Here is a 25,466-nt window from a genome sequence, read left to right as displayed (position 1 = left end):
TTTGAATTAATGTAAGTACGTCAAGAAGTATACTTAATAAATGTCAATTTACTCTGATTTACTAATATATTTAAATGTTTAGGGGCCCTTCACACGTCGCTGATCTTGCGTCACTAAGAGAACGAGGGCCTTCGCCAAGTAACACCACAGATCCTTAGCTGTAAGAAGCTAATTATTGTGTATACTCTCATGTTGAAATAATCCAGCTCCTTTTATGAAACGTAACACTCATTTAACTCATGGTTACAATGGTAAACCGGCACAACAATGACAATTACCACGCAACAAAACACTACATTCTAAGCAGACACATAAAAAAAACGAAATTCATGAAGTTACATTTGTATTTCGAACAAACGGCAAACTTATCTGCAAATTTTTGCATTATTTACCGCCTTGCATCATGGGAATTGACCAGCCAATGAGCCACGCTATCTTCATTTTTTCACGTCCTTATTTCGTTCTTCAGTCAGTTTGACAGTATAACCTTCAAATGCACAATGCAACCCTTCTGTCTGCTTCTTTCTCAAGTAGCTTTTTCGTTTTTTCCATTAATACTCCAATTGATAATTATTAGTATAAGAGTATAGGGCTTCAAAATGTTTTGCCAGTAATTAAGGTTACAGCTTCAGTACGAAAAAAGATTCAATGTGCAATGCATAATAGATTTTCCTAGACATGAATAATTAGAATGAGATGGATCTAAAGAGTTTAACCTGTAATGTAGGCCTACTTAAAAATTATTTTGACTGTTTTTGCTGTATAATAATAGAAAACGTACATCTTACTCCAGAAGAAATGTATACAATTTTCTGTTTTGAAGCATACTTCTTAAAAGTATATCAAAAGTGAACTATTATCTAAGTATACTTCTTAAAAGTATATCAAAAGTGAACTATTTTCAAAGCATACTTAAAAGTATATCAAAAGTGAACTATTTTCTAAGTATACTCCTTAAAAGTATATCCAAAGTGAACTATTTTCAAAGCATACTTAAAAGTATATCAAAAGTGAACTATTTTCTAAGTATACTCCTTAAAAGAATATCAAAAGTGAACTAAAATTGTACTATCCATATTTTAGTATACTTATAGCATACTTTAATATACTTCTTTTTTGTAAGGGTTGACATCAACATCGTTTTTCAAGTGCAGCTCCAAAGTATTTTCTTGAGACAATCATTCGGATTTTACGAGTAGCACGACATACAAATCGTATAGGCTCTCAAGTATGGCGTGAAATTAGTGCCAGGAGAGCGAGCTCTGTAAAAACTATTTGTAACTTGCAAAAAAGATTTGTGTCTCTTTAGAAAATGATTTGTGTACTTCGTAGTACTCCGTAGAAGAAGGCAAGATTTGTGTACTTGCAAAAAAGATTTGTAACTTGCAAAAAAGATTTGTGTACTTGTAAAAAACTGTTTTGTGTCTCCGTAGAAGAAAAAGATTTGTGTACTTGTAAAAAAAAGTTGTGTCTCCGTAGAAGAAAAAGATTTGTGTACTTGTAAAAACAAGTTGTGTCTCCGTAGAAGAAAAAGATTTGTGTACTTGTAAAAAAAGTTTTGTGTCTCCGTAGAAGGCGGGAACAATGCTCCCAAAACCATCTAAGCCAATCAAATATAGCTATTTCTGTATCTAGTATCATTGGACATTTTCCTCTGTCTATCACACAAAGAACGTCAGCGAATAAGAACAAAACTAGAATGCTGATTATTTCAATGGCGAGTCATTTGGTAAGTAGTTCAAAATATCCATGGGCATGTATCTTTAATGCAACATTTAAAGATTATTCGGTTAGCACACTCTTAACAGTATAAATTAATGGATAAGAGTCGTAAGTTGAATAGTTTTTTAATGTAAATATGTATTCGGATATTTAATTTTTTGCAAGTTACAAATCTTTTTTGCAAGTACACAAATCTTTCCTTCTTCTACGGAGACACAAAACATTTTTTGCAAGTACACGAATCATTTTCTCCAGAGACACAAATCTTTTTTGCAAGTTACAAATCGTTTTTACAGAGCTCGCTCTCCTGGCACTAATTTCACGCCATACTCAAATGCACCACAACATAACTTATATTTTGATGAAACATGAATTAAATAGCCTACTGACAGTTTCCTCAAAGCCTAAGACGAGGGAACCTAGGCTTGTAAATATCGCCTCGGTTTGTCAAACTACAACTAGCAATACGCTAGGAAGGCAGTGCGCGTTCACGCGTAGGGGAGTGGATTTCTGTGGGGGAGTGAGAATTCGGTCCAACACTTGACACAGTTTTTTGGTCTCGAAAAGAGGCCCAGGTAGAGGACGTCTGGTCACCCTAATTTTGGTGAAATGGTAGCTATGTGCTCGAAGTAGCCTAGTTGGAGAGCTCACTGTCTGCTGTCTCTGATGTCCATTTTTACTCCTGTGTTACAACTCAGGGGAACAAGCTTCATGCATCTGTATGTTTCACTCATTGAACAAATAAATTATCTGGGTCGTAGGTACTTGAGACAGGCGGCGCCTTCCAGCGAGGGGGCGGAGCTTCAGCTCCTTCAGGCGACACGCCCCCCACAGTCTCAAGCAGAGAAGACTGCTGATTTTCTCACGATTTCAAAGCATAATTTAACATACTTGTCGGGTGTTTTTTCATTCAAATTTGGATAGTTAACAACACATTCTTCTGTGGTGTGATTAACTTAAAACTCGTTTTCAATTCCACTTTACAGGATCTTTAATCAAACAGCTGCAAGACCCAGTGAAATGTTATAGGCTAGCTAGCAAAATAACGCTAGCATCGCTAACAACATTACTGGACTCAGATTTGAATTTCAACTCTCACATTAATAAAGTGACAAACATCTTTCTTTCACCTGAGGAATATAGCAAAGGTACGACCATTCATAAACCAAAATGATGCAGAGAAGTTAATTCATGCTTTTATATCCAGCCGGCTGGACTACTGTAACGCACTTTTCACTGGTCTTCCCAAGAAAACCACTGAAAGACTACAGCTCATTCAAAATTCTGCAGCTAGATTATTAACCAAAACTAAAAGGAGAGAACACATTAGTCCTGTCCTAGCTACTTTACACTGGCTCCCTGTTACCTTCAGAATTGACTTTAAGGTCCTTTTCCTCACATACAAAGCTCTACACGGACAAGGACCTAGCTACATTGCTAACTCCTTTATAAACTACACACCAGCTAGAACACTGCGATCATCAAATGCAGGCCTATTAGAGGTCACCAGAAGCAGTCATAAGAAGATTGGTGATTCGGCCTTTGTCAATTACGCCCCAAAACTATGGAACAAATTACCCATAAATATTAGGGAAGCTAACACTCTAGACATTTTTAAAAGACAGCTTAAAACCTACCTTTTTACCGAAGCATTTAAGTAATTTTATCTCAAAAGGGTTTTCCTACTTTTTAAAGTTGTTTTCTCTCTTGAACAGAAATCTTATTGGGATTTTTATTATTGTTTGAATTATTTATCACTTGTATTATTGTTTTTATTGATTTTATGTAAAGCACCTTGAGCTACAATTCTTGTATGAAATGTGCTATATAAATAAAGTCTTACTTACTTACTTACTTACTTACTTACTAATTGGGTGTGCTCAAGCCTTCGGCGAGAGCACAACCTTTGTTCTCTCACATATATATTATTATTTTTATTTCTTTTTGCCCCCCTAAAACTCAGTCAATATTTGGCCTACATAGACAAAGTAGGTGTCAAAAGTTTTGTCTTGGTAGCGATTGAGTTGCTTCTATTGGAATTTACGTTCCGTTGCATGGTTTAGGCTGAAGTTAAGTTTTTGTGGCGAAAAGTGAAGCTAACGGTGGCTAATTTGCTAGCCACAGTCACTGACGTTACTAACGTCACTAACGTCACGTGTAATGTACAATATAAGCTGATATTATTAAGGAAGTACATCTACTTTCGGAAACAGTAGTCTACTATTTCACTGAAGTATTAGCATCATGACATTAGCCTGTGTTGCCCGGGCAACACATACTACAGTGGTCTATGATGTAGCGTTATCTGTTTTCAATCGTTAAAATAAACATTCCTCACATATACATTTTCGTTGTGGGATTTATTCTGACATTAGTAAACGATTTGTTGGTGAAATTACCATTACCTGTCGTTTCAAACCAGTGTAGCTCACTGCAACGCTGTAGCTTACGCGAGACACACTACAAAAACATCTACACTACACAGCCTTTTAGGAAGTCAAACAGCGACAGAACATGTTCGGCACTCTCCTTACTTAAATCAAAAGTCTATCTAACTACTAACCTGAACTTCATTGCCACAGCCTAAACATTGTCAATCTGTTCATGAAAATAATTAATTTCAGCCTAAACCGTACAACGGAACGTCAAATCCAATTCAACCAACGCAATCGCTACCAAGACGAACACAGCAGTAGTCTAGTACTGTACCGTAGTAGTACAATTTACTGGGGCAGCTTCTCCACACAGGGCTATATCGCATTTTGCGTTGTTACTGACAATGGTCGCTACCAGTGAGCTTTTTATGAATGAGCGATTTTCCACTAAATAAATGTCAAGCTTATTTACGTTTTGGGGGGCATATTTTCAGTTAGCAGATGGTACTGTTTGAATCGCGATTCAATCTTCTATTGCCGGTAACGTCGTAGAATAATCTTCAAAGGGTGTTCTTTATTCATGAATGAATGCAATGAGTAGGCTAAATGCTTGAAAATATCATGAGAAGGGAAAAACTTAAAATGACGTTTGAGTCATAGAGATTAGGTCAACTTTTACACCGGTCTTCGTTTTGATTCAACGATGAGGCTGCCTCTTGCAGGGGAAATGAGAAGACACCTATTTTATTGTACACTTCACTCGTATTTTCAGTTGTAAATGAGCAGCAAAAAAAATGCTTTAAAATCTATGTAATCTTTATAAATAATAAGTATGCATTTTTATATAAAATATACAGAAATATCAGTTGTAAAAATTTCATTCAAAAACGGACCCCTGTGCAACCGACGCAAGCAAGCACACCCTACAATTTCCCCAGAAATTGTACCCTCTCTAGTTCAACTTTGGTAGTGTAACCGAGCTCTTTGTAAATTCGTTTTAGATATAATTGTATATGATCGTTTGGACAATAAGACATGGACGCGGTCTCTTTTCATAACTTGTATTTTACCACTGCTCTTCTTGATATCGCCATTCGAACAGCCCTCACTGATTTTCAAATAATGCTTTCAGCATCAAGCCTATGGCAACTCCTGAGGGACAAAACTCCCTTGTCCATTGTCACATAGAAAGGTCTGCTACAGTAGGCTATCCTCAGGATTTGCAAGCTAGCTAAACTTACTAACTATATCTAAAATAATTTTGTAAACATAACAATGGATTCTGCCACTTAATGAGTGACTTGGCTTTATTTCTGGACATACTATCCACAACCGAAGTGTGTTACACAATGCTGTAAGCGCCTATATTCGTGCATTGCTCTTGGTACCCAGAATGCCCTGCGGCAAGCTGAAAAGCTACTAAATTACGGGGATTAGTTTAGTTAAATAAGCATTGTTTGGAGTTCTATTGTTGTTTTCGTTCTGTTTTGATATGTGTAATGGTCTATAGTTAAGATAATTTGAGTGTTCACCCTGATTTGGAATGTTGTCTAGTAAGATGGCTATCCAAGCTGTCCGCTAGGACAGTGTGTCCGGTTATCTATCATGAGCGTTAGTCAGCTGAACGTTAGTCGGCGCAACGGCAACGTTGTTTGTTTAAGTGCGATTTATATATTATATTTAGTCATTTAGAAGACGCTCTTATCCAGAGCGATTTACAGTAAGTACAGGGACATTCCCCCCGAAGCAAGTAGGGTGAAGTGCCTTGCCCAAGGACACAACCTCATTTGGCACGGCCGGTAATCGAACTGGCAACCTTCAGATTACTAGCCCGATTCCCTAACTGCTCAGCCACCTGACTCCCATACTTCGATACTTATACTTCGATATATAAACACAAAGTGCCATTAGGGCAACCGGGTACTTGCCCAGGGGCACATGACATCTAAGGGGCCCTGGACAATGTCAACTAAAATGTTATATCACGTTATGAACACAGTCCTAACTTTCCTTAATGAGAGTACTTTATTGCAACTCGTTCGATCAAAATATTATGTCAAATCACGTAAAAAACAGTGTTTGTGTAGTAGCCAGTGCCGCCGCTCCCATAACGCGCACTACGCGCTGTGCGTAGGGCACCAACTCCTGAGGGGGCACCAAAAATTAGCCAACTGAAAATACATCATAGTTATAATACTTATAATGACGATATTATTTTAGTATAGAAATATTAGGCATGTATATTACAAAACAGGCAGAACAAGAGATATAGCCTATTTAAATGCTCAAAAAAGTTATGATGGTTCCCCCCCCCCCAAAAACAAAAACAAATACACACTCAACTTCCCAAGCTCGCTGTGGGTGCCCTTCCGTATCTCAGTGGCCTGACGAAGTTTGACGTAGGCTAGGTCAACTTTTCTAAAATGGTCTTAAAAAGATAACAGGAGTCAGGGGAAGAAAAAAAGAAAGAAAGAGACTGCGAGATGGTGCCCGTGCATCACTTTCAGGTAAGCCCATGTTTAATCATTGTTAAATACGGGAAATGTGTTGCTAATTTAATGGTTAGCCTATGCATACACCTCAAACTAGCTGACGTTATTGCTAATGTTAGCACACTCAAATATGTTTTAACTTAGGTGCAAGCTAAATTGAAATTACTTTACATTCTATGATGCTTTTATATTCGATTTATCAAATAGTTTTTAAATTAGTAATAAAGGTGGAGAGCTCCTTGGCTAAACCAGGCTAAGAAACACAAGGTACATGGGGCTGAAAAATTAAGAGACAAAAATTAAAAATTAATTTAAGAAATCAGTAACTAGCATCACATCAAACACAGGCTAGACTTCTTAGACTTCTTTGACCAAAAAATCTATGCAATAAGGGACAAACTACAGACTAGTCCTGGAGGAGTGGCCATCAACACTGAACTTTCCTCCATACCAAGCATGCTGCATGTTGAGGCTCTAACTCACTTTAACCCTATTTCTATGGAAGCGTTCATCGAGCGGATAGACTCCTCGAAACCCACTAGCTGCCTTCTCGATCCCCTCCCTGCCAAACTCCGTAGGGAACTTCTCCCTATTATTGGACCACCCATGCTTAGTATTATTAATGAATCTATTGTAACTGGCCAAGTCCCCAACGATTTCAAACAAGCTATTATTAAGCCCCTTCTTAAAAAACCAAACCTGGATCCAGGTTGTCTTTGCAATTACAGGCCAATTTCAAATTTGCCATTTCTCTCAAATTTTAGAAAAGGCTGTGGCACAACAGCTCACTGAGCACCTCTCCTCAAATCAGCTTTATGAACCTCTCCAGTCTGGATTTCGTCTCCACCACAGCACTGAAACTGCATTAGCCAAGGTAGTCAATGATCTATTATTAGCCTCTGACGCGGGCTCTATCTCTGTCCTGGTTCTTCTAGACCTAAGTGCAGCTTTTGACACTGTGGATCATGAGATTCTCCTGGAACATATGGAGAACTATGTTGGGATTTCTGGTACGTCACTTAAGTGGTTTAGATCGTATCTATCTGATGGATCACAATATGCCCACTATTATGATGGCTGCTCATCCAGGAGCTCCACTGTAAAATACGGAGTACCGCAGGGTTCAGTTCTAGGCCCTCTGTTATTTTCACTCTATATGTTGCCTTTAGGAAACATAATTAGAAGCTCTGGGGTAAATTTTCACTGTTATGCAGATGATACTCAGCTATATATGTCTATAAAGTCTGGAGAATTTCCACATGCTATGGAAAAATGTGTTTCTGGGTTAAGAACTTGGATGACTGCAAATTTCCTTCTTAATTCGGATAAAACTGAGGTTCAAATTTTCGGTCCTAAAAAATACAGAAATAATTTATCCAATCTGACCTTAGACCTAGACGGCGTCAAAGTCTCTCAAAGCCAGCTGGTAAAAAATTTAGGAGTCACAATGGACCCAGACCTTTCGTTTGAGTATCATATTAAGCAAATTACCAGAACTGCATTTTTCCATCTACGTAATATTGCCAAAATTCCTCTCAAAGGATGATGCGGAAAAACTAATACATGCATTTGTTACGTCCCGATAGGACTACTGCAATGTCTTGTTCTCTGGCCTCCCAATTACCTACCTAAAAAATTTACAGTGGGTGCAAAATGCTGCTGCTAGACTATTGACTAGAACAAGAAAGTTTGATCACATAACATCTACTCTTGTCTCTTTACACTGGCTCCCTATCCAAGCCAGAGCTGACTTCAAAGTTCTACTACTAACCTACAAATCTCTGCATGGATTGGCACCACTGTACCTCTCCGGTCTCCTTGCACCCTATTGCCCCGCAAGGACACTTATATCTCAAGATGCCGGCTATCTGGTGGTTCCCAAAATTAAGAAAAAAACAGCTGGAGGTAGGGCGTTCTCATATAGAGCACCTCTTCTCTGGAACAAATTACCTGTCTCAATTAAGGAGGCTGACACTGTTTCGACATTCAAAATTAGGTTAAAAACGTTATTGTTTAGTCAATTCTACGATTGTTAAAGGTAAGTATGTGTGTATTTACTTCTATGTAAATCTGGGGTGTGTGTTTGCCTATGTGTGTATCACATGTAACTTTTAAATTGTAATTATAGCTTATATGTTCACATTGCCCCATCTGGATGTTACATCTAGATGTTACAAATAAAGTAAATCTGTTACTGTATATTGTCACTGTTATAGTTTCCGTTGCTGTATATTGTTACTGTTATTGTTTCTGTTACTAGTTGGAGGCAACGGGGGACGGGTTGTTTTCATCCTTATTCTATAAGTATAACTTATTTTAGAGTTCTTTCCCCTGGAACAGATTTCATGTTCCAACCGAGGGGGGCTGTCGCTGTCTTGGTGTGTGGGGCTGCATCAAATACCCCTTTTTTGCTCTGTTAAATTGCTGCACCAGTCCACACTTGACCGGTGGGGATCTCATTCTATCATGACTGTAACTGTTAGCTGCTCCTGGCATTCTCTAATCCCTGCTCTCCTCTCTCTGCCCCCCCCCCCCCCCACACACATCCCTTGTGGTGTGGGGGGTTTGAGCTGTCAGCACCTGCCTGGTCGTCGGTCGGCCAATGCTGGACCTGGTCGCGAGTATCCCGGTCCTGTCCTACATCTATAAAGTTGAACAATGGATTTTGGTGTTTCAAAACCCATTGACACTGTATGACTATGTTTAGCCTGTGTTCTGCTCCTCTCTCTCACTAACCGTCTCTGGAGGAGGGGATCCCTCTCTGAATTGCTCCTCCCAAGGTTTCTTCCATTTTTTCTCCTGTTGGGTGTTTTTCTGGGAGTTTTTCCTTGTCTTCCTTGATGGTTTAGGTTGGTTGAGGGGCAGTTCTATTGGCGTATGTGAAGCCCTCTGTGACATGCTTGCGTGTAAAAAGGGCTATACAAAAAAAATTGATTTGATTTTGATTTGACCACTAACGGAGCTAGCTGGAAAATCAAACGAACCCCGTGGGGATCAAAGATTGTTCTTGCTCTGGCTTTAACTTCTGGATATTCGGCAGCGTTGCCACAACGGACCGCATCTTTCTCCGCCGCCATTACGTAACTACAACTCAAACTAGCGCACAACATCAACGTCGTTCTCAGCCACTCCCTCTGTTCGCTGATTGGACCGGTAAAAAGTTTACCAGAGACATCTGACCAATAAACCTCAAGCCCAGACGCAGTACAGAACCACAATGAAAGTTGAGCGGAAGTACGTAGGAGGGCAGAGCCAGTCTAGTAGTCCCCTACCATTACAAAGGTATTACTGGACAGTAAAGAAAATATTCAGTAGAGTAATATTACTTGTTTCATTGGGCTTTTGCCCCAGATTTTGAATGCATTTTGCAAAAAACATGACCAGCTGGATTGAAATCTGGCAATTTACTTGGCCTACATTTGTATTGGGTGAGAAACAGGTCTTTGGTTGATTTCGCAGTCAATTGGGGCTCAATTAGTAACTTGATGCATGACATCCAATGATTTTAGAAGCACCAAATTCATGAAAATGATCTGTACACGTTCAATTAATCCTGCTGCTGATTTCCAAAATCACGTCATTCGGGAAGAACATTTTGCCAGTTCCAGCCAAAACCATACTTGCGTTTTCTTTGTTTCGCCATACTATCCTATTTCCGTCACTCTGGTAGGCCCATCTTTGTCTAATATGACCATGAAACTTAGAAAACCAGAACTGTCCTTGCTCTTTTAGGTACTCTTATTTTATTATGACCTGTAATTTTGGTCTTTCTTCGAGATTACAAATGTGAAAGTATTGCTTGTATGTGTGTGTGGTAGACTTGAACTAAATCTACATCCTGCGGTTTTTATTGGACTAGTATGAATGGTGTTTTATCATAATCTACCACTAGGGTTGTTAGCAGTGAGTGCCATAGGTTCTTGGACAGTAACACATTTTTCTTTATTTTTCCTTTGAGTTTCACGCGATTGACGATGGGGTTGGAATGCATACAGTAGGTTATTGTCTTACATATCAGATGGACCTGTCAGAAACTATAACACTTTTCACTATAGCACTTTTCATATATTTTACGGCCAGTGTGTGGCATTAGGCTCATCAGCGTGTCCATGCTCAATAAAGTCTTCCAAATTGGTTATACCCATTTCTTTCTTAAACAAAACCTTGATTTTGGAATAGCCAGGATTTCTGCAATTTCCAAGATAAAAACTGTGGATTTTTATTCCTGAACCTCATGACAGCCATCTTAATTTACATTGACAGTGACATAGCCAGGTGGACACAGCTGTGTTTGTCATGTAGTCACACAAAAAAACATCTCAAAAGGCAAATGCTGCAAAAGCCTTGTATCAAAACCAGACATTAATAGTTTTTTCATGCATGCACCCAAAACACAAGACGTGTCAAGAGTGACTGTCTGCAGAAACCTCCTCTTGACATTACATCAAAACATAATTGATTTCAAATATCTAATGGTTGAACATTATTTCTGATGTCTGTCCTGAACATTAAATATCTGACCATCTTAGACTTATTGATCTTTAAAACAATCAGCCTTGGATCATCATCAAACCAGCTACATGCAAAAATTATTCTGCAGTTTTACAGAAGCACCATTTTTCAGAGCTCTTTGCCCACATAGATTTCCAGACTTCCTTATGCAGATTAATACCGAACACCCAAATATATTCTTATTTCTGCAAGAGCATTTTATTTAACACTGATGACACACATAACTGTTTGAAGGACAGTATACATTCATATAATGTCATCTGAACAGTATTAAAAAAGTGGACATTAAGTGAAGTGGGTAGGCTATTTAACTTCACTGCTCAGAAAATGTGTCTCATCTTGAACGTTTAGAATTATTTTAATAATGAGTCTGGAGACAGTTGGTTCAGAAATGGAACTGTTACAGATGCAACTCCAATTTGTACAGTAGCCAATACATCTTCATTTTGACCTTCTGATCTGTTGCGTGCAAAATGGCTCAAATGACAAAATATGCGTGCGTGAGAGAGAGAGCTCTTGAACAAAATAAATTCAACGTTACATGGTCTTGAAACATCCCTCCTTACTGCGAGTCAAACTTACACTGAACTATTCATGAAAATAAGGCTTTTAAACAACTGCATGGTAATGAAATGGCGTGGTTGCACTGCCTTTAAGGCTTTCATCCCTCAGTCAACAAGACCACGGGCAGGATACGAATAAGCAGCAAGCGATTATTTTTTAATCTGAAGTCAATCTTCTACAAAAGTGACACTAAAATCGTACAAAGTTATACTCTCCACCTGTCAAATGGATGATCTGATATACAGCGCATTGACGAGTCAAGTCAACAAGATAAATTGAATTAAATTCAAATATATAGACGCTATAACATTAAAACAAAAGAAACATAATTTTCTTATGCTATTAGACACCAATACATCTCACTTTTCAGCATGGAACAACATCACATCTCAATAATCTTGTTTGAAGAAATACATCCTTTTACGCACGAGGTGACGCCGTTTTAATGTAATCCATTTGGAGTGAAAGGTGTCATTCTGTCAAGACTGATGTCTGCTTCACAGTCGTCCAGGTCACAAATAGAATCTGTGGCATTTTCATTATTGTGAGAAAGTTGCGATATTCTATCAAATGTGTCCTCGTGGTCAATGCATTCCACTACGTTTGGAATCATATTGACATAGGCGTTCACGATTTCTTTATGAATGAGGGTATCTTGGTTGTATGAGACCATCTCGTTGCTAATATTAACAGTTTCCACGGGTGTGCCTGAACAAAAATTACGACAACCTAAAAGGCTGGCAAACGCCTTCCTGAACTCTGCGTTGAAAGCGTAGATTATAGGGTTCAGAGACGAATTAGTCCAGCCAAACCACACGAAGACATCAAATGTGGTCTCACTGACGCACGGTAGACCAGCGTTTAGGTCAGTCGGGGGTCTGTCGCAAAATGGGACTATGCAATTTAAGATAAAGAAAGGTAACCAGCAACACACAAAGACACCCATTATAATCGATAGAGTTTTCAAAACTTTGGTTTCCCTTCTAATCGATGTTTTCAATGTATTGTGGTGTTGGCACTCCAGTCTGTTGGTCCTGCAACTTTGCGCGTGTTCCGCTGCACGCTCAAGGGAAGCGATCCTTCTTATTTGTATTTGAGCAATCCGATAGATTCTCGTGTATGTCACAATCATAATTGCTACAGGGATATAGAAACTTATCAAAGACGAAGATATAGCGTATTCTCTATTGAGGCTCGAATCACAATTTTCCTCCACTGCTTTAACAGTGGATGAATTGAGCTCTCCAATAATATCGTCGTCACTGGCTTTATGCCAGTTTAGTTGGACAGGTATGAATGAAATGAGTACAGACAAAGTCCACGTGACGCTTATCATAACAAAGGCAACTCGTTGAGTCATTTTTCTCTCGTATCGGAAAGGACTCGATATGGCCCAGTATCTATCCACGCTGATTATACAGAGGTTGAGAATGGACGCAGTTGAACACATAATGTCAAACGCCACCCATACATTGCAAAAAGTACCAAACGGCCAATATCCCGCAACTTCGGCTACCGCTTTCCATGGCATGACCAGAACTGCAACAAATAAATCCGACACTGCTAAGGAAACTATGAAAGTATTGGTTACTTTAGTTCGTAGGTGCCGAAATCGGAGCACGGCAGTGCATACCATAATGTTCCCCAGCAGTGTCCATAAAATTAGGAGGGAGAGCAAACATCCAGTCACTGTCCGGATGATCAACTCCCTTCTGCCGTCGGACGTCGCTTCAGATTCAGTTGCGTTCCACATGATCTCTTCGAAAGGCAACGGGACGGAGTGGCTCTCATGCACCGATGAGAGGTATTTTGCGGGATTCTCCATCTGGCTTCTGAAGAGAACAATCAGGTCATCAATCTACTCTGTGCGCGTGGTAAGACGCAGGAATTATAAAATAACCAAGTCGCGATTTCACTCAACTGCCATACTCAAAGCTGAAACAAAGGAATTCACGTGCATTTTACATTTTACGCGCTAGTACGGAGCCAAACCGATTGTTCGGTGCGCCAAAGCGGTGAAGAGCATAGCTCATTGTCATCTGCATGATGTTACGCGTGCAGTCTGACCTGCCTAGCCAAAGTAAGACAGCTGCAATGAAATTGTTGGTCTGAGCTATTTTGAGTTCCTTAGCGCTCTGAGGGAGGAGGGAGTCCCCTGAGCGAACACGCACATACATGCGTACACCATTATGCTTTTAATTCTGGAAGCATGCGTGGATGGAAACATCTCTACTACACCTATAGAGGTTGCGTAGGCTACACTATACCATATTTACAACCTCAATCAGGAGTTTGAAGTGTTGGGTATTCAGAACACTCATCAACGCCCGGGCGAACTCAATTCAGAGGGCTACATAGCCTATCATATATAACCAAATTACCTATTCACAACATATATTCCATGAGTGATTTTGCACACGGAAGGCTGGCCTATACATTATCATCCATGAATCTATATTTGAAATGCAGTCATTGACTTTAATTGTGTTGAAACTAAGAAAAATGGATATAATGTTGTAGCACTTTGTTAGACGCTGCAGAAGCGTCGGCTCTCCGACGAGCTGTCCATGGTACTGAAAACACGCACCGGAGAACCCTGTTTGTGCAGCCTCCCCTTTTATGAGCCGAAAAGGTCTTAAATTCTGTGCTATTATGTTAAATATGACTTCTGACACTGTCACGGTTGGATGGATTGTTATTTCGATTAGTACTTTACATCACCTAGTATAGCCTATTCTATTTTCCGGTGGTGCATGACAAAAATGTATGTGTGGACTGGCCAATTATTTCAGAAAAAGTGAGCAAGACGGTTTCATCGTCAAATATATAGCCTATCCTATTGAGCCACTGCAGCATGATGCAGGCAACATCACAAAATAGGTGAGTCACAACCGTGCTGTGTCCTTGCATGTGAAAACGCAACAACTCGTTATGTGTTGCGAAAATAGCTGCTTTTCCTTTTACAGTTTCCGGTTCAACGTCATTCTTATTTTTAGACATTTATACATGTTTGTCAAATCGTTTTGACGCCCGATCAAAAATAATCTCTTGGTGTCCTGTGCTCAATTCTCTCGAGTATCTAGGCTGCCATGTAAAAATCCTGTCAAAATGTATCTCTCTGTACCCTTGTGCCCATGGTGATCTAATCTTTTGACCGACTTTTACTTCGCCTAGTCGCACAATTAATTTAAATCTAAGAGCCATACACGTGATCAACCTCCCAGATTATGTAAAAGTAGGTCTGTAAATGTCAAATTGCCTTTAGGCTACGAATATCTCAAATGCAACTGCTGCACTGTTATACATATTCACTACAACGACTAATTAAAATCAATATCATATTCATAATGATCCAATGCAATTGGGTAATCAAGTAGGTCTACATCCACCCACACTAGATTAGATGGAACTTTATTTATCTCCTAAAGGACACGCAAACGTCTAGGCTGCAGCATGCAAATCCAAATAATCTTATCATGATTTTAAAACTACAAGAGGCTGAACAATAATACAGTTGAACAACATTTTTTGTTTATTTTTATTTGGCAAGGCGAAGGCCTACATGCCAAGCAACAGGGTTGCTGCTTCAAACAGAATATTTGGCGCCACCATGTGACAGGTTAGTAAAATGATGGATTTTAGACTGGAGTCTTCAGACTGTTGACATTGTTGAAACAAGTAAGGGATAATTACGGTGGCCCTGAAGTGCAAATCACACCCACTAACATGAGTGCATCCCCCAAATGAAAACACTCCCCCCAAATACGAGTCAACTTCCCCCAAATAGGATGACTTGCTCACCTCCCCCCAATACAAGGACACGCTCCCCCAAATGGGAAACAACATTACATTAACTCAAAAACACATTACATTAACTCAAAAAAGAAAGGGTTGGTACTACACTTACACGCTGAATGGATGCAGTAACTAACAAGAAATTAGCATGTAGCAAGTAGTAGGCTACTTCACCTCGCTAGTCACGAAGGACAGATTTACACAGTGTCCTTTGAACAGTCTCTGCTGAGACAAATTTGTTACTTAAACTTGAAAACTTCTGAGGCTGGTAATCTGACCAAATAGGGCTCTGTATACTAACCCTGCCTGGTCACAACACAACTGGTTGTCTCAAACAGGAATGAAATTCAACAAAATAACTTTTTTAAAGGCACACCTGTTAACTGCATTGCAGGTGACTATACCTCATGAAAAAGGCAGACAGAATGCCAAGAGTGTGCAAAACTGTTATCCAGGTAAGGGTGGCTACTTTGAAGAATCTCAATTTTTTTATTAGTTTGACACTCTCTCATACTACATGATTCCATGTGCTATAGTTATAGAAAAAATAACTATTCCCTTTTTAAACTGCATATTTAACATGATGTATATACTGTACATATCTATAGCAATATATTCACAAAGCTCATCTCAGTCCATGTGCCTGGACAAAACAAACAAAATTTCCGCTATAGAGCAGACAAACACAAGTGCAGCAACCCACCTCAGATTTTGTATTGAAGTAAATGTATATACATAGGCTAACTAAGTAGTATGTCATACCTACATAGCCTTTATCTTTAACTAAAAGATGCATTCAGATAGAAAAAGTAAGATTCAATGCCATATTAAAAAGGGTGTGTAGTCTTTACAATTCCCAAGGACATATTGTATTCAGTTCAAAAGTATGCCATCCCATCATTGAAAAGGGACACAATGCAGATTTACTTTAATCTTAATACAATGCTGGGAAAATGACCTCACTGCAGTCTCACAGTTCTCACATCACGCCATGACTCGGCATTACTTAATTTGTAATCTTCCATAGGAAAGCTATGTTTCAATTTTCTGCGTTTCTGTATACAGAAAGGCTATTGATATTGTAATTCAAATAGCACAAGCTTTATAGGTTTCCAAAGTTTGATATATTTATGCATGAAATAGAGAATAGGATGTCCATAGCCTTACTTCACTTTTCCCTTTGTAATCAGTGTTCATATTAGCAGTCATTTTGAAGATATGCGTTTTAGATAACTAACTTTAAAATTAGTTGCTACAGAGCACAAGCTGGTACATACTACCGCAAAACACAAACAGTCAATAAACACAACATTTGTTACTATTAACTTTTAAATCAAATGCTAACCAATTTCTTTCAGCCATGTAATTGCAGTTATTTAACAGTAGTTCCATTGCAGGACACGTTACAAATCTAGGGGAAGAAAACATAAAGTGTATTTTGTAAAATGTTCTCATTTATTTGTCAACAAAATATAAATTTGAGCCGAAAAAATCCTGTCCCTGTGTGCTCGACTGAAGAGTCCCTTCATCAGCGTTGAGTATTAAACATTCATATAAACTGAGGGAGGTTGAGTCTGCAAGCACATCGTACACCAGATTACGAAAAAGGTAGACAATGCTTTTTGGGTAAATGTAGTTTAAATGCACTATGGCAAAATATATTTAGGAAAAAATAACATAGGATTATAACCATTACATTAAACATATCGAAGAGAAAGTGCCAAGAATAGTGTCAGTTTGTTCACTCATTACAACTCATTATTTGATTGAATATTTATGAAATACGTGTAGAGGGAGTCAGATGGCTGAGTGGTTAGGGAATCGGGCTAGTAATCCGAAGGTTGCCAGTTCGATTCCCGGTCATGCCAACTGACGTTGTGTCCTTAGGCAAGGCACTTCACCCTACTTGCCTCGGGGGAATGTCCCTGTACTTACTGTAAGTCGCTCTGGATAAGAGCGTCTGCTAAATGACTAAATGTAAATGTGTAGGACCATTTCCAATATTTTTGTCAAATTAAGCCTCTCAACACAATGGTGTTGAGTAAACGTTATATTCTTATCTGGTAACTGTAAAGGACATAGGAGAGATTGGCCATTGGAATGATTATAAACCAGTATAGAGAGATGAAGGCAAAATAATGAGTATAAGGCCTACACAAATTAAATATTGAACATAAATGCCAATGTTCCATTAGGTTTAATGGTACCTTTGTCAACTGAATGTTGGGCAATCAGCAACCCATAGAATGAAATCCTATGATTGATCAAGTCAGCTAATACACGCTATACTGAAAGATTCTGAGAACTATAGTACAAATATAGTGTTGTCCTAAGACTCGTACCAGCCTTGTAGTTCAAGTGTTCCATACCACAGTGTTGTGTATCCTGTGCATAATCATTATGAGAACATTATCCATGTACATTTCATACAAACAAACACAAAAGGGAAACTAAAAAGGCTTTTGCAGTGACATGCCATCTTCACAGTACAATTGTTAGAACATAAAATAATCAAAGTGAGAGATGTTTGGCAACTTGATCATGATGTTTGGTTTGTAACTCAATTCCAAGATGTTAGAATCTTGTTTACTGAGATGGAATTCAAGTTTGGTGGATTCACCACACTATTTCCTGGAAGGCACAATCTTACAGAGGGCATAATATACTTTAAGTATTTGTAAAATGTCATAACATGTAGTAGAAAGTAGTAAACCGTCACTAAATACGAAAGGAAAAACCCTAACATTTAGATAAACTCACATTTAAAGACACTTTCCAATGGAGGGTATCTCACTGTAAAAGTCATTTGTTGCTTTACTATAGGTTGCATACAGTACAGTTATAATCATGCAATATTAGTGTGAATATCTCCTTTTAAACAGTAGAGATCTGATTTGGTCTCCCCGACTTAAGTGTTAGTGTGACCACAACATCTCCTGAACGAGTGACCTGTGTTTGCAAAAGGCCTTCTTTGCAGCCTAAGGTGACAAGTGTTTTTGTGCTTGTTGTCTCGTGTGTGAGGCTTAGCTGGCTCTACACTGGTCACACTCTCCGGAACACTTCGAAGAGGGAGGCCACGGAGTGCATGCGGTAGAAGAGGTTCATGGGTATGGCAAAATTGAGAACTGTGATCCATATGGTGAAGCCATATATCTCCTGCTCCAGTCCGTTATCATATTGGGGTCGGCAGCCAAAGGCAGGGAGGATCCATAGCTTGATGAGGGACAAAGGAAAGTTAGAATGGGCAATACATTTGAAAAGGACTACAAAGCCTATAAGAAAAACAGTTATCTTTTAATTCAAATGGATGTGTTCTAACTTTAAAGTAGGTTGACAGGAGTCATGATAAGTCATGATTTTTGAATGACAAATCTAATCTAATGTATCCGAGTGTAGAACAGTATAGAACGACTGTATATAAGGTAGCCATCTCAATGTTGTGAACAACATTGCTAAACCATGTTTGACAACCAGAGCTGTGTGGTGGCATTTTCTTCTGCCCCCTTGAACACTGGTTCCCCTATATGCATTAGATTGCTCTAATGTCCAAAAAAACACCAGCAAGGAAAGGGGAGTGGGGGAGGGGTGGAGACAAATTAACTCTTCTGCAGTTGGAGCTGAACTGGAGCCTTAGGACACTTTGCAAACTTGGCATGCACAATGGCTGTCAAATATCAGTCAAGTTTCAAAACTTCCGAACATTGCTTTCAACTTATTATAAGCTAATCATTGAACTGATTTACTAAGCTAATAATCCAAACACAACTCTGAACATATGATCTTTTGTATGTGTATTTTATAAATGAAATATACCTCTGGTGCAGTGTAAACTTTGTGTCTTTATGATCTTGTTAGCTATAGGTGGAGAAGTGTATTTACCTGAACAAACGTCTATCAGAATAGAGCAGGAAGTAGTATTTAACTATTTATGGTAAAGTATGGTATGTAGTAATCCAATACCAGTAGATAAAAGCTAAATATCAGAACATTCTATGTGAGTGAACTTACTGAGATGTTGCACATGAGGAGGAAGACTGAAATGTTTTTTAGAATCTGCCTCTTCCTGTTTGGGGTCTCCACAACTTCGGTAACTACGGGAAGGGTCACTTCCGATTGTTTCCGCGGGCACCCGTATACCTGTCCATTCTCCTCCTGCTCGTTCTCCAAGGTCACACAACTCTTGTCTGGAGTTTCGTATGCCTGGTTGATGATACCATTGTAGGACGGCGTCAGAGAGGAGGTGACCGAGAAGATCTCTGGAGCAGTTGGCAGTTCGGGATCTTCCCTCTCGAAATCCTCCCTCTGGCGGTACAGGGACTCGATGATGAAGAGGTTTTGTATGTACTTCTCCAGGATTATCAGGAGAGAGTACATCAGGTTGGTCCAGCGGTAAGGGAGACTGCTGCTGGAGGCCGACACGGCCACCACGCTGCACCACGACATGAGCCAGGAGCCCACGGAGGAACTGAAGAGGAGCTCCATGTCCAGCTGCCTCGATGGGTTCTTGGACGTGTCCATGGGGGTTTGATCGGCTCTGTAGATGACCAGACCCACTACCCCGGCTGAGCACATGAACACCAGAATAACTATGCCATAACAGTAGAACATGGACACAGCTGACTCCCGGGTATAAATTGATTCCTCTATGTGGATGATGTACATCACCAGCACCACAATGGTGCTGGCCAGCGCGAGCAGGCCTAGAAGGGGGCCTATCACCAGGCCTTGGGTCTTCGTCGCTGGCCTCTTCCGATTGTACATGAGGTCGATATTGCGTCCTATGTTCTTCCACATGACAAAGAGCATGGCGGAGACAAATATGTGATACTCGATATTAAATGGGTACAGATAGTACAGGCTGTTGGAAAATATGCCGCAGGAGCTGGTGGTGCAGTTGCAATTAGGTTCGGAATGCACTGAAACTAAAAAAAAAAAAAAACACAACAACCCAACATTTAGAATCCAATACTGTATCCATCAGAATTTTTTCAATGAGCAGTCATATAAGTTATTACAGTCTGCAAACAGACTTTGACCATGAATGTCTTCCCAACAAAATTGTAGTCCTGAAGTAATGCAGTAATGCGGTACTAAATCAGTATTGCTGATTTATTAGACACTCAACCAGTCTGTATACGATGCATAAAAATGATCAGTCACAGAAGTAAAAATGAATAAACAGTAATTTTCTCAAATCTTCAAACTGAAGAAGTTCTTTTCTGCTTCATGTCCTAGCCATTTTAGAAGTTTTATGTTTTCCCTCTTTCTCAATAGTCTCATTGTTCATAAACAGGCAGTGTTCACAACGCCTGTAAGTAAAGTAAACATACACAGTCAAATATCCTTTTGGACAATGACACATACTTTCTTCAGCTATTCCCCAAAATACTGATGTGCTTGCTTCTTTCAAGTGCACTGTATTCAAATAGTTTTAACTGGTGAGGCACTCCTGAAAAACACTTTGAATCAACTAAGGCCTCAACCATCTACTTTGCCATATCTTCCACACCCAACACCACAACCAGCAACCCCCTCCAAAGGGCACCACCACGGTCCTGCTCCCTTTAATTAAAAAGGGAACAACAGCCGGGGTGCAGCCAGCCTCACAGTCGTCCGGATATGAGGGGGAACCAGTGAAGACGACCAACCCCCCTCCAGCCTCCCCCTGGCTTAAGATGTCCCCCCTTCTCGAGCCCCTCCACCCCTAGCTTAAGATGTATCAGTTACTGTAATTGCAGTGCCCTTGGGAGCACCAGGGCGGAGACAAAGCCGTCTGAGGTTGAGCTGGGGGTGCCAAGAGGGGGAGTGGGTGGAGAAGGGGAGTGGGTAGGGGCTAGCGGTCGAGTGCATCATGTGAAACCTAAGAGAGAGGCGTTCGACACAAACAAGACCTGCCGGACTGCCTACCTAACCCCCACTGCCCCCCCTCCCCATCCCCCCAGCTCCAAAACCTTTCTTTACTCGATTGAAGTGAGCTCTCAAGTGGACTATTGTACTTTTCTTCTAGATACAAGCCAGCAATCGACCCCATGGCCCTTACCTATGGTAAGGTTTAGAGGGTCCATGGCTGAGACTCTTCTAATGTGGTCGCTCAGGAAGTGCTCTGACTCTGACATCACACCGTTGCACCAGAGGAGGAGGTTGGTAAAGACTGCATGGATGACACCAAACCTAGGCAGGAAATATACATATTTTGTGTCATTGGAAATGTATTGTGTATTTTATTTTTTATGTGAAAGGTTATCATATTCCACATACCTTTCAAAGGTCTCAAAAGTTTTGATGACGTCTTTGATGTGAAACCAAAGGAAATGCACCTAAAAGATAACACCAGAGAACTGAACAAATCAGCCAACATGGTTTAAAAACTTTAAATCCCAACAACTCTTCAGCTGAAAGTAAAAGTATAAAAGTAACCTGTGTTAAACAATACACCAACATGGACATTGACAGGATTATGGCGTTCATGAAACTTTAAAGCCTGAGAAACAAATACCATACTATTCTGAACAACAATACAGACACAATTCTTTCTAATTAAATGGGGAATATGGTCTTACTTGTGCTATGGTGTGAGTTGCGTGAATGACGGGGTATACTCCATGCACCTCCGATATGCACGTGTGGTAGCCCACATAATAGCCAATACGGAAGGCATCCATTATCAAAGCCAGTAGAGCCAGAACAGTTAATCCACCTACCAATTAATAATGATTGGTTATTATAGAAACACGCAAAAACTTTGAAGAATTGATTGATTTTTTTTGGATAGATTTTGATTACTCCAAATATTCAGTATCCTATAATAGTGACGACTAAATATTGACAGCATAATTGTATATAGCCTACTGTAGGCCTACTTACCTCTTACCCAACAGGTAGTCGCGTGTACATCTTTATCCACCGGTACATTATTTCGTCTGTCTCGCACTACGACGTACCACATCATCCATACCAGTTGCAGGATCATGAGGGTCGTAATAAATGACAGCAGGTGCTCTTCCTTCACTGATGCTCCTTCGTATGCTATAGCCAGCATCAACGATAAGCCGACTAAAAACAAGTTAGTCCCGTACTGACCGCTGAGGATCTCCGCGTTCTTTCTTGGGTAGTCCTCTGTCAAGCTAACTTTTAACTTGGTAAAAATTTTATTTTCTCGCCCCGAACTGGAAGATGACGAGGAACTGTTACAATATTTATTCAAACACATAATATCCAGACCACCGTCCTCCTCCATGGTTCCTTAACCTTCCAACGTCCGAAAAGAGTAGCGTAATTGTTAGCACTGTGCGCTATAAGTGCATTTAGGAAAGGCAAAGTGCGTTAGGCTACCTGTTGCAACAAGCCGGTGGATAGGATGCAAATTAGGTGGATAGGTAAACTCCTCTAACTACATGCCAATTAAATGCTTACAGAGTCGGTTATTAAATATATTTTTCTTTAGAGCGTCACAGTGTTTAATATCGTTTTGGTATCTTGTTGGCCATTTAGCTGAAATTACTTTCTCGCGTCCTAGGTCTATATACCGCTTGTTATGTCACTGAAAATTTACATATTGAGTTTCAGACATGGAGACCCCAAACCGTTGTCCTCGTTGACTTGCCATGGTTCTAGTAAATTTTGTTGACTGGGTCCAAACATGAATTCAATCTAGCCTACACAATAAAAAAAAACGTAACTGCTAAATATCCAATATCTTATCCAATATCTTACAGACCAGTTAGAGACCATCATTCTTTTCAAAGCAGTAGCCAACTAAGAATATCTGTCATCTGCCATCAGGGTGGAATCCGTTTTACCCAGTAGCCTATATAATTAAAATAAAATAAATTATTTAATTAAATAGACGATGATATAGGCTACATGTGGAGTTGAAGTTAAGTGCATTGTCCTCCAATGCTTAGAAGCTCTATGTCCAACAGTCAGCAGATATTTTAATCCATGTGCTTTATCATGGTAAGAGCTATTTTTTCAAGAGTGAAAAAAACCCGAATCAAATTTCAATGGTTCAATCCACAATGGCTCTTTTAGTACACCGCCTTGCTGAGTACTGGGTAGAATCGGTCTCTCTGAGTCGACAGCTTCATTGAAATGTTTGTCTATGGCAACATCTGGCCCTCTTTATATGACTTGGCTAAGAGTGAAATTAGCATAGTCTCGTGGTGCATTTTTAGTTCTTTTGTGTAAGTGACATTTACATTTCTATTCATCGATGTTATGGTGATATCCTATCAGTTACCGTAGAAGATATACCTGACCTGAAAATTATACAATAAGTTCAAAAGCACCATTTTTATTTTTTGGGGAACAAAGGCCAGGATTTGGAAGGATGGCGATGTACTTTCCTTCAGTTACCTATTCAGAGTTTGAGAGTCTATGGACACACAATTCCGACGTCTCTAAAAGGTGACGATCTGCTCAAATCCATGAGGGAATGGCCTATCCCAGTGTAACGATACGCTATTGTTAAATTCAAATTCAATTGCAGTCTAATACAATACAATTTCTGAATAATAGCCTCAAGTTACACTGTCAAACTCGCTGTTTTTAAACATAATATCGCATCTGCATGCCTCACAATTTGTTCATCAAAACATCCTATACTATTGATGGAAATGACCAAATGCAATATAAATGTGTGTTGAATTAGAGTGCAATACAATTAGTGAAATTGATAGGCTTAAGGCCTTACAATGGGTTCCATTATATTTCAATACCCTCTTCCAGGGAAAACCTGACCGGATAACCCATGACCAAGATCTGTTCTCAAGTGTATCCCAACTTTCACGCATTTAGGCCAACTCAACATGCCAAATCCTTTTATTTTAAAGAGCCACCTCTGATATTGCTAAGCAAAGTAGGCTAGCCTATAATCAATAAAGGCATGTTTAATTGTCTCAGATATTGCCACCGGAAACCTTTTACACGCCATTACATGGTCTTGCAAGAATGATCCATGAGTAGGCCTACCCTCGGATAGAGATCGAGCAAAAACAGAACAATGATAGGCTACACAATACCATTCATACATACGCCCAATCTTGGTCACAGAGGCCTACAGTACACTTATTGTCCACAGACAATGACTGGTTTGAACCAGAGGCAATAGCCATCAGAGCGCATCATGCGTGTCGATTGGTTATCGGTTGTTTATCACTTGTTTTAAATAGGCTAGAGTGCTTCAGCGAGACAGTATAGGCAAAATCATTGCGTCGCAGTTTGTCAATTCCAACTGCCTGATTAATGCCTCTGAACGATTCGATTGATGTGTCTTTTGTTCGCGTCTGTTTCATATAAACTAGCACCATTGTAAACATGTTTTGAGAGACTTTCTTCTTGTACAAGGCACGATCGGATCTCGATGACAACTTTATTAACGTGTTTGTTCCATATTCGTTTATGCTGCCAATGTAGTTGTAAATGCCTACATTCAAACACTAAATATAAAATGCGTATGAGAGTAGGCTAATACTTAGAGTAGTCATTAGCTAACAGCCAAAACATTACAAATAGGAGGTTGCCTTATATAAGCCTACTAGCAAGACTGAAACCAACAAGGCCGCCTGGAGATACTGTATTCCCTTATAAAAAAAAACAATTTAATCAACTTCCATGAGAAATTCTGTAAACTTTTAGACACATTCAAATGATGATAAAAGCCCTGACGTAAAAGGTCAGCAAGTTTTAGCATGAGGTGTTGTAAAAATGATTTGTTGATACTAGGCCTTCTCACAAATACAGTAGATAAATACAGGCCTTGGTACACTAGTCAAGCGTTTGCTCTGCAGTTTGGGTTTCAAGAAAAAAAAAAAAATCTTCAAAATGCCTTCTTTGCAAGTGTAGCCGGTGTGTATTGGTGAAACTCACTCCTCAGGTATGTAACAGGCCACCCGCGTCAATGAACTGCTAGCTTTTCGTTGGCGTAGTTGGTAGTGGTGGTGCTTGGAATGTCAGAGGTGGCAGGTTCGAACCCAGTGCGGGATGAACATAGGCCCGATACCTCTGA

The 25,466-nt window shown here is 39.6% G+C and overlaps 2 protein-coding genes across 2 annotated transcripts; both read right to left on the bottom strand.

Moving 5' to 3' along the window:
• Positions 1–12,107: 12,107 nt before the first annotated feature.
• On the bottom strand, positions 12,108–13,490 carry drd5a (dopamine receptor D5a). The gene has a single exon (XM_067240569.1). The coding sequence runs from the start codon at positions 13,488–13,490 to the stop codon at positions 12,108–12,110; it is 1,383 nt and encodes a 460-aa protein (XP_067096670.1).
• Positions 13,491–18,180: 4,690 nt separating this feature from the next.
• otop1 (otopetrin 1) lies at positions 18,181–22,697 on the bottom strand. The gene is made up of 6 exons (XM_067242236.1): positions 22,325–22,697; positions 22,021–22,157; positions 21,719–21,777; positions 21,501–21,631; positions 19,469–20,376; positions 18,181–18,673 (listed from the first exon to the last, which is right to left on the bottom strand). Exons 1-6 carry the CDS (start codon positions 22,695–22,697, stop codon positions 18,503–18,505), a joined length of 1,779 nt encoding a protein of 592 aa, XP_067098337.1. The 3' UTR covers positions 18,181–18,502.
• Between the last annotated feature and the right edge of the window lie 2,769 nt (positions 22,698–25,466).

The sequence above is a fragment of the Osmerus mordax genome, chromosome 1 (genome assembly GCF_038355195.1).
Source record: "Osmerus mordax isolate fOsmMor3 chromosome 1, fOsmMor3.pri, whole genome shotgun sequence".
Lineage (NCBI taxonomy): Eukaryota > Metazoa > Chordata > Actinopteri > Osmeriformes > Osmeridae > Osmerus > Osmerus mordax.
This window is presented reverse-complemented; position numbering and strand designations above follow the sequence as displayed.

What these genes read in the sequence shown, in the direction of transcription:
- drd5a (XM_067240569.1), bottom strand. Translation starts at nt 13,490, where the DNA reads ATGGAGAATCCCGCAAAATACCTCTCATCGGTGCATGAGAGCCACTCC.
- otop1 (XM_067242236.1), bottom strand. Translation starts at nt 22,697, where the DNA reads ATGGAGGAGGACGGTGGTCTGGATATTATGTGTTTGAATAAATATTGT. An exon ending in GACTACCTGTTGGGTAAGAG is followed by an intron (nt 22,158 to 22,324) that starts GTAAGTAGGCCT and finishes ATTAATTGGTAG; the next exon opens with GTGGATTAACTGTTCTGGCT. An exon ending in TCCTCATGTGCAACATCTCA is followed by an intron (nt 18,674 to 19,468) that starts GTAAGTTCACTC and finishes TCCCTCATCAAG; the next exon opens with CTATGGATCCTCCCTGCCTT.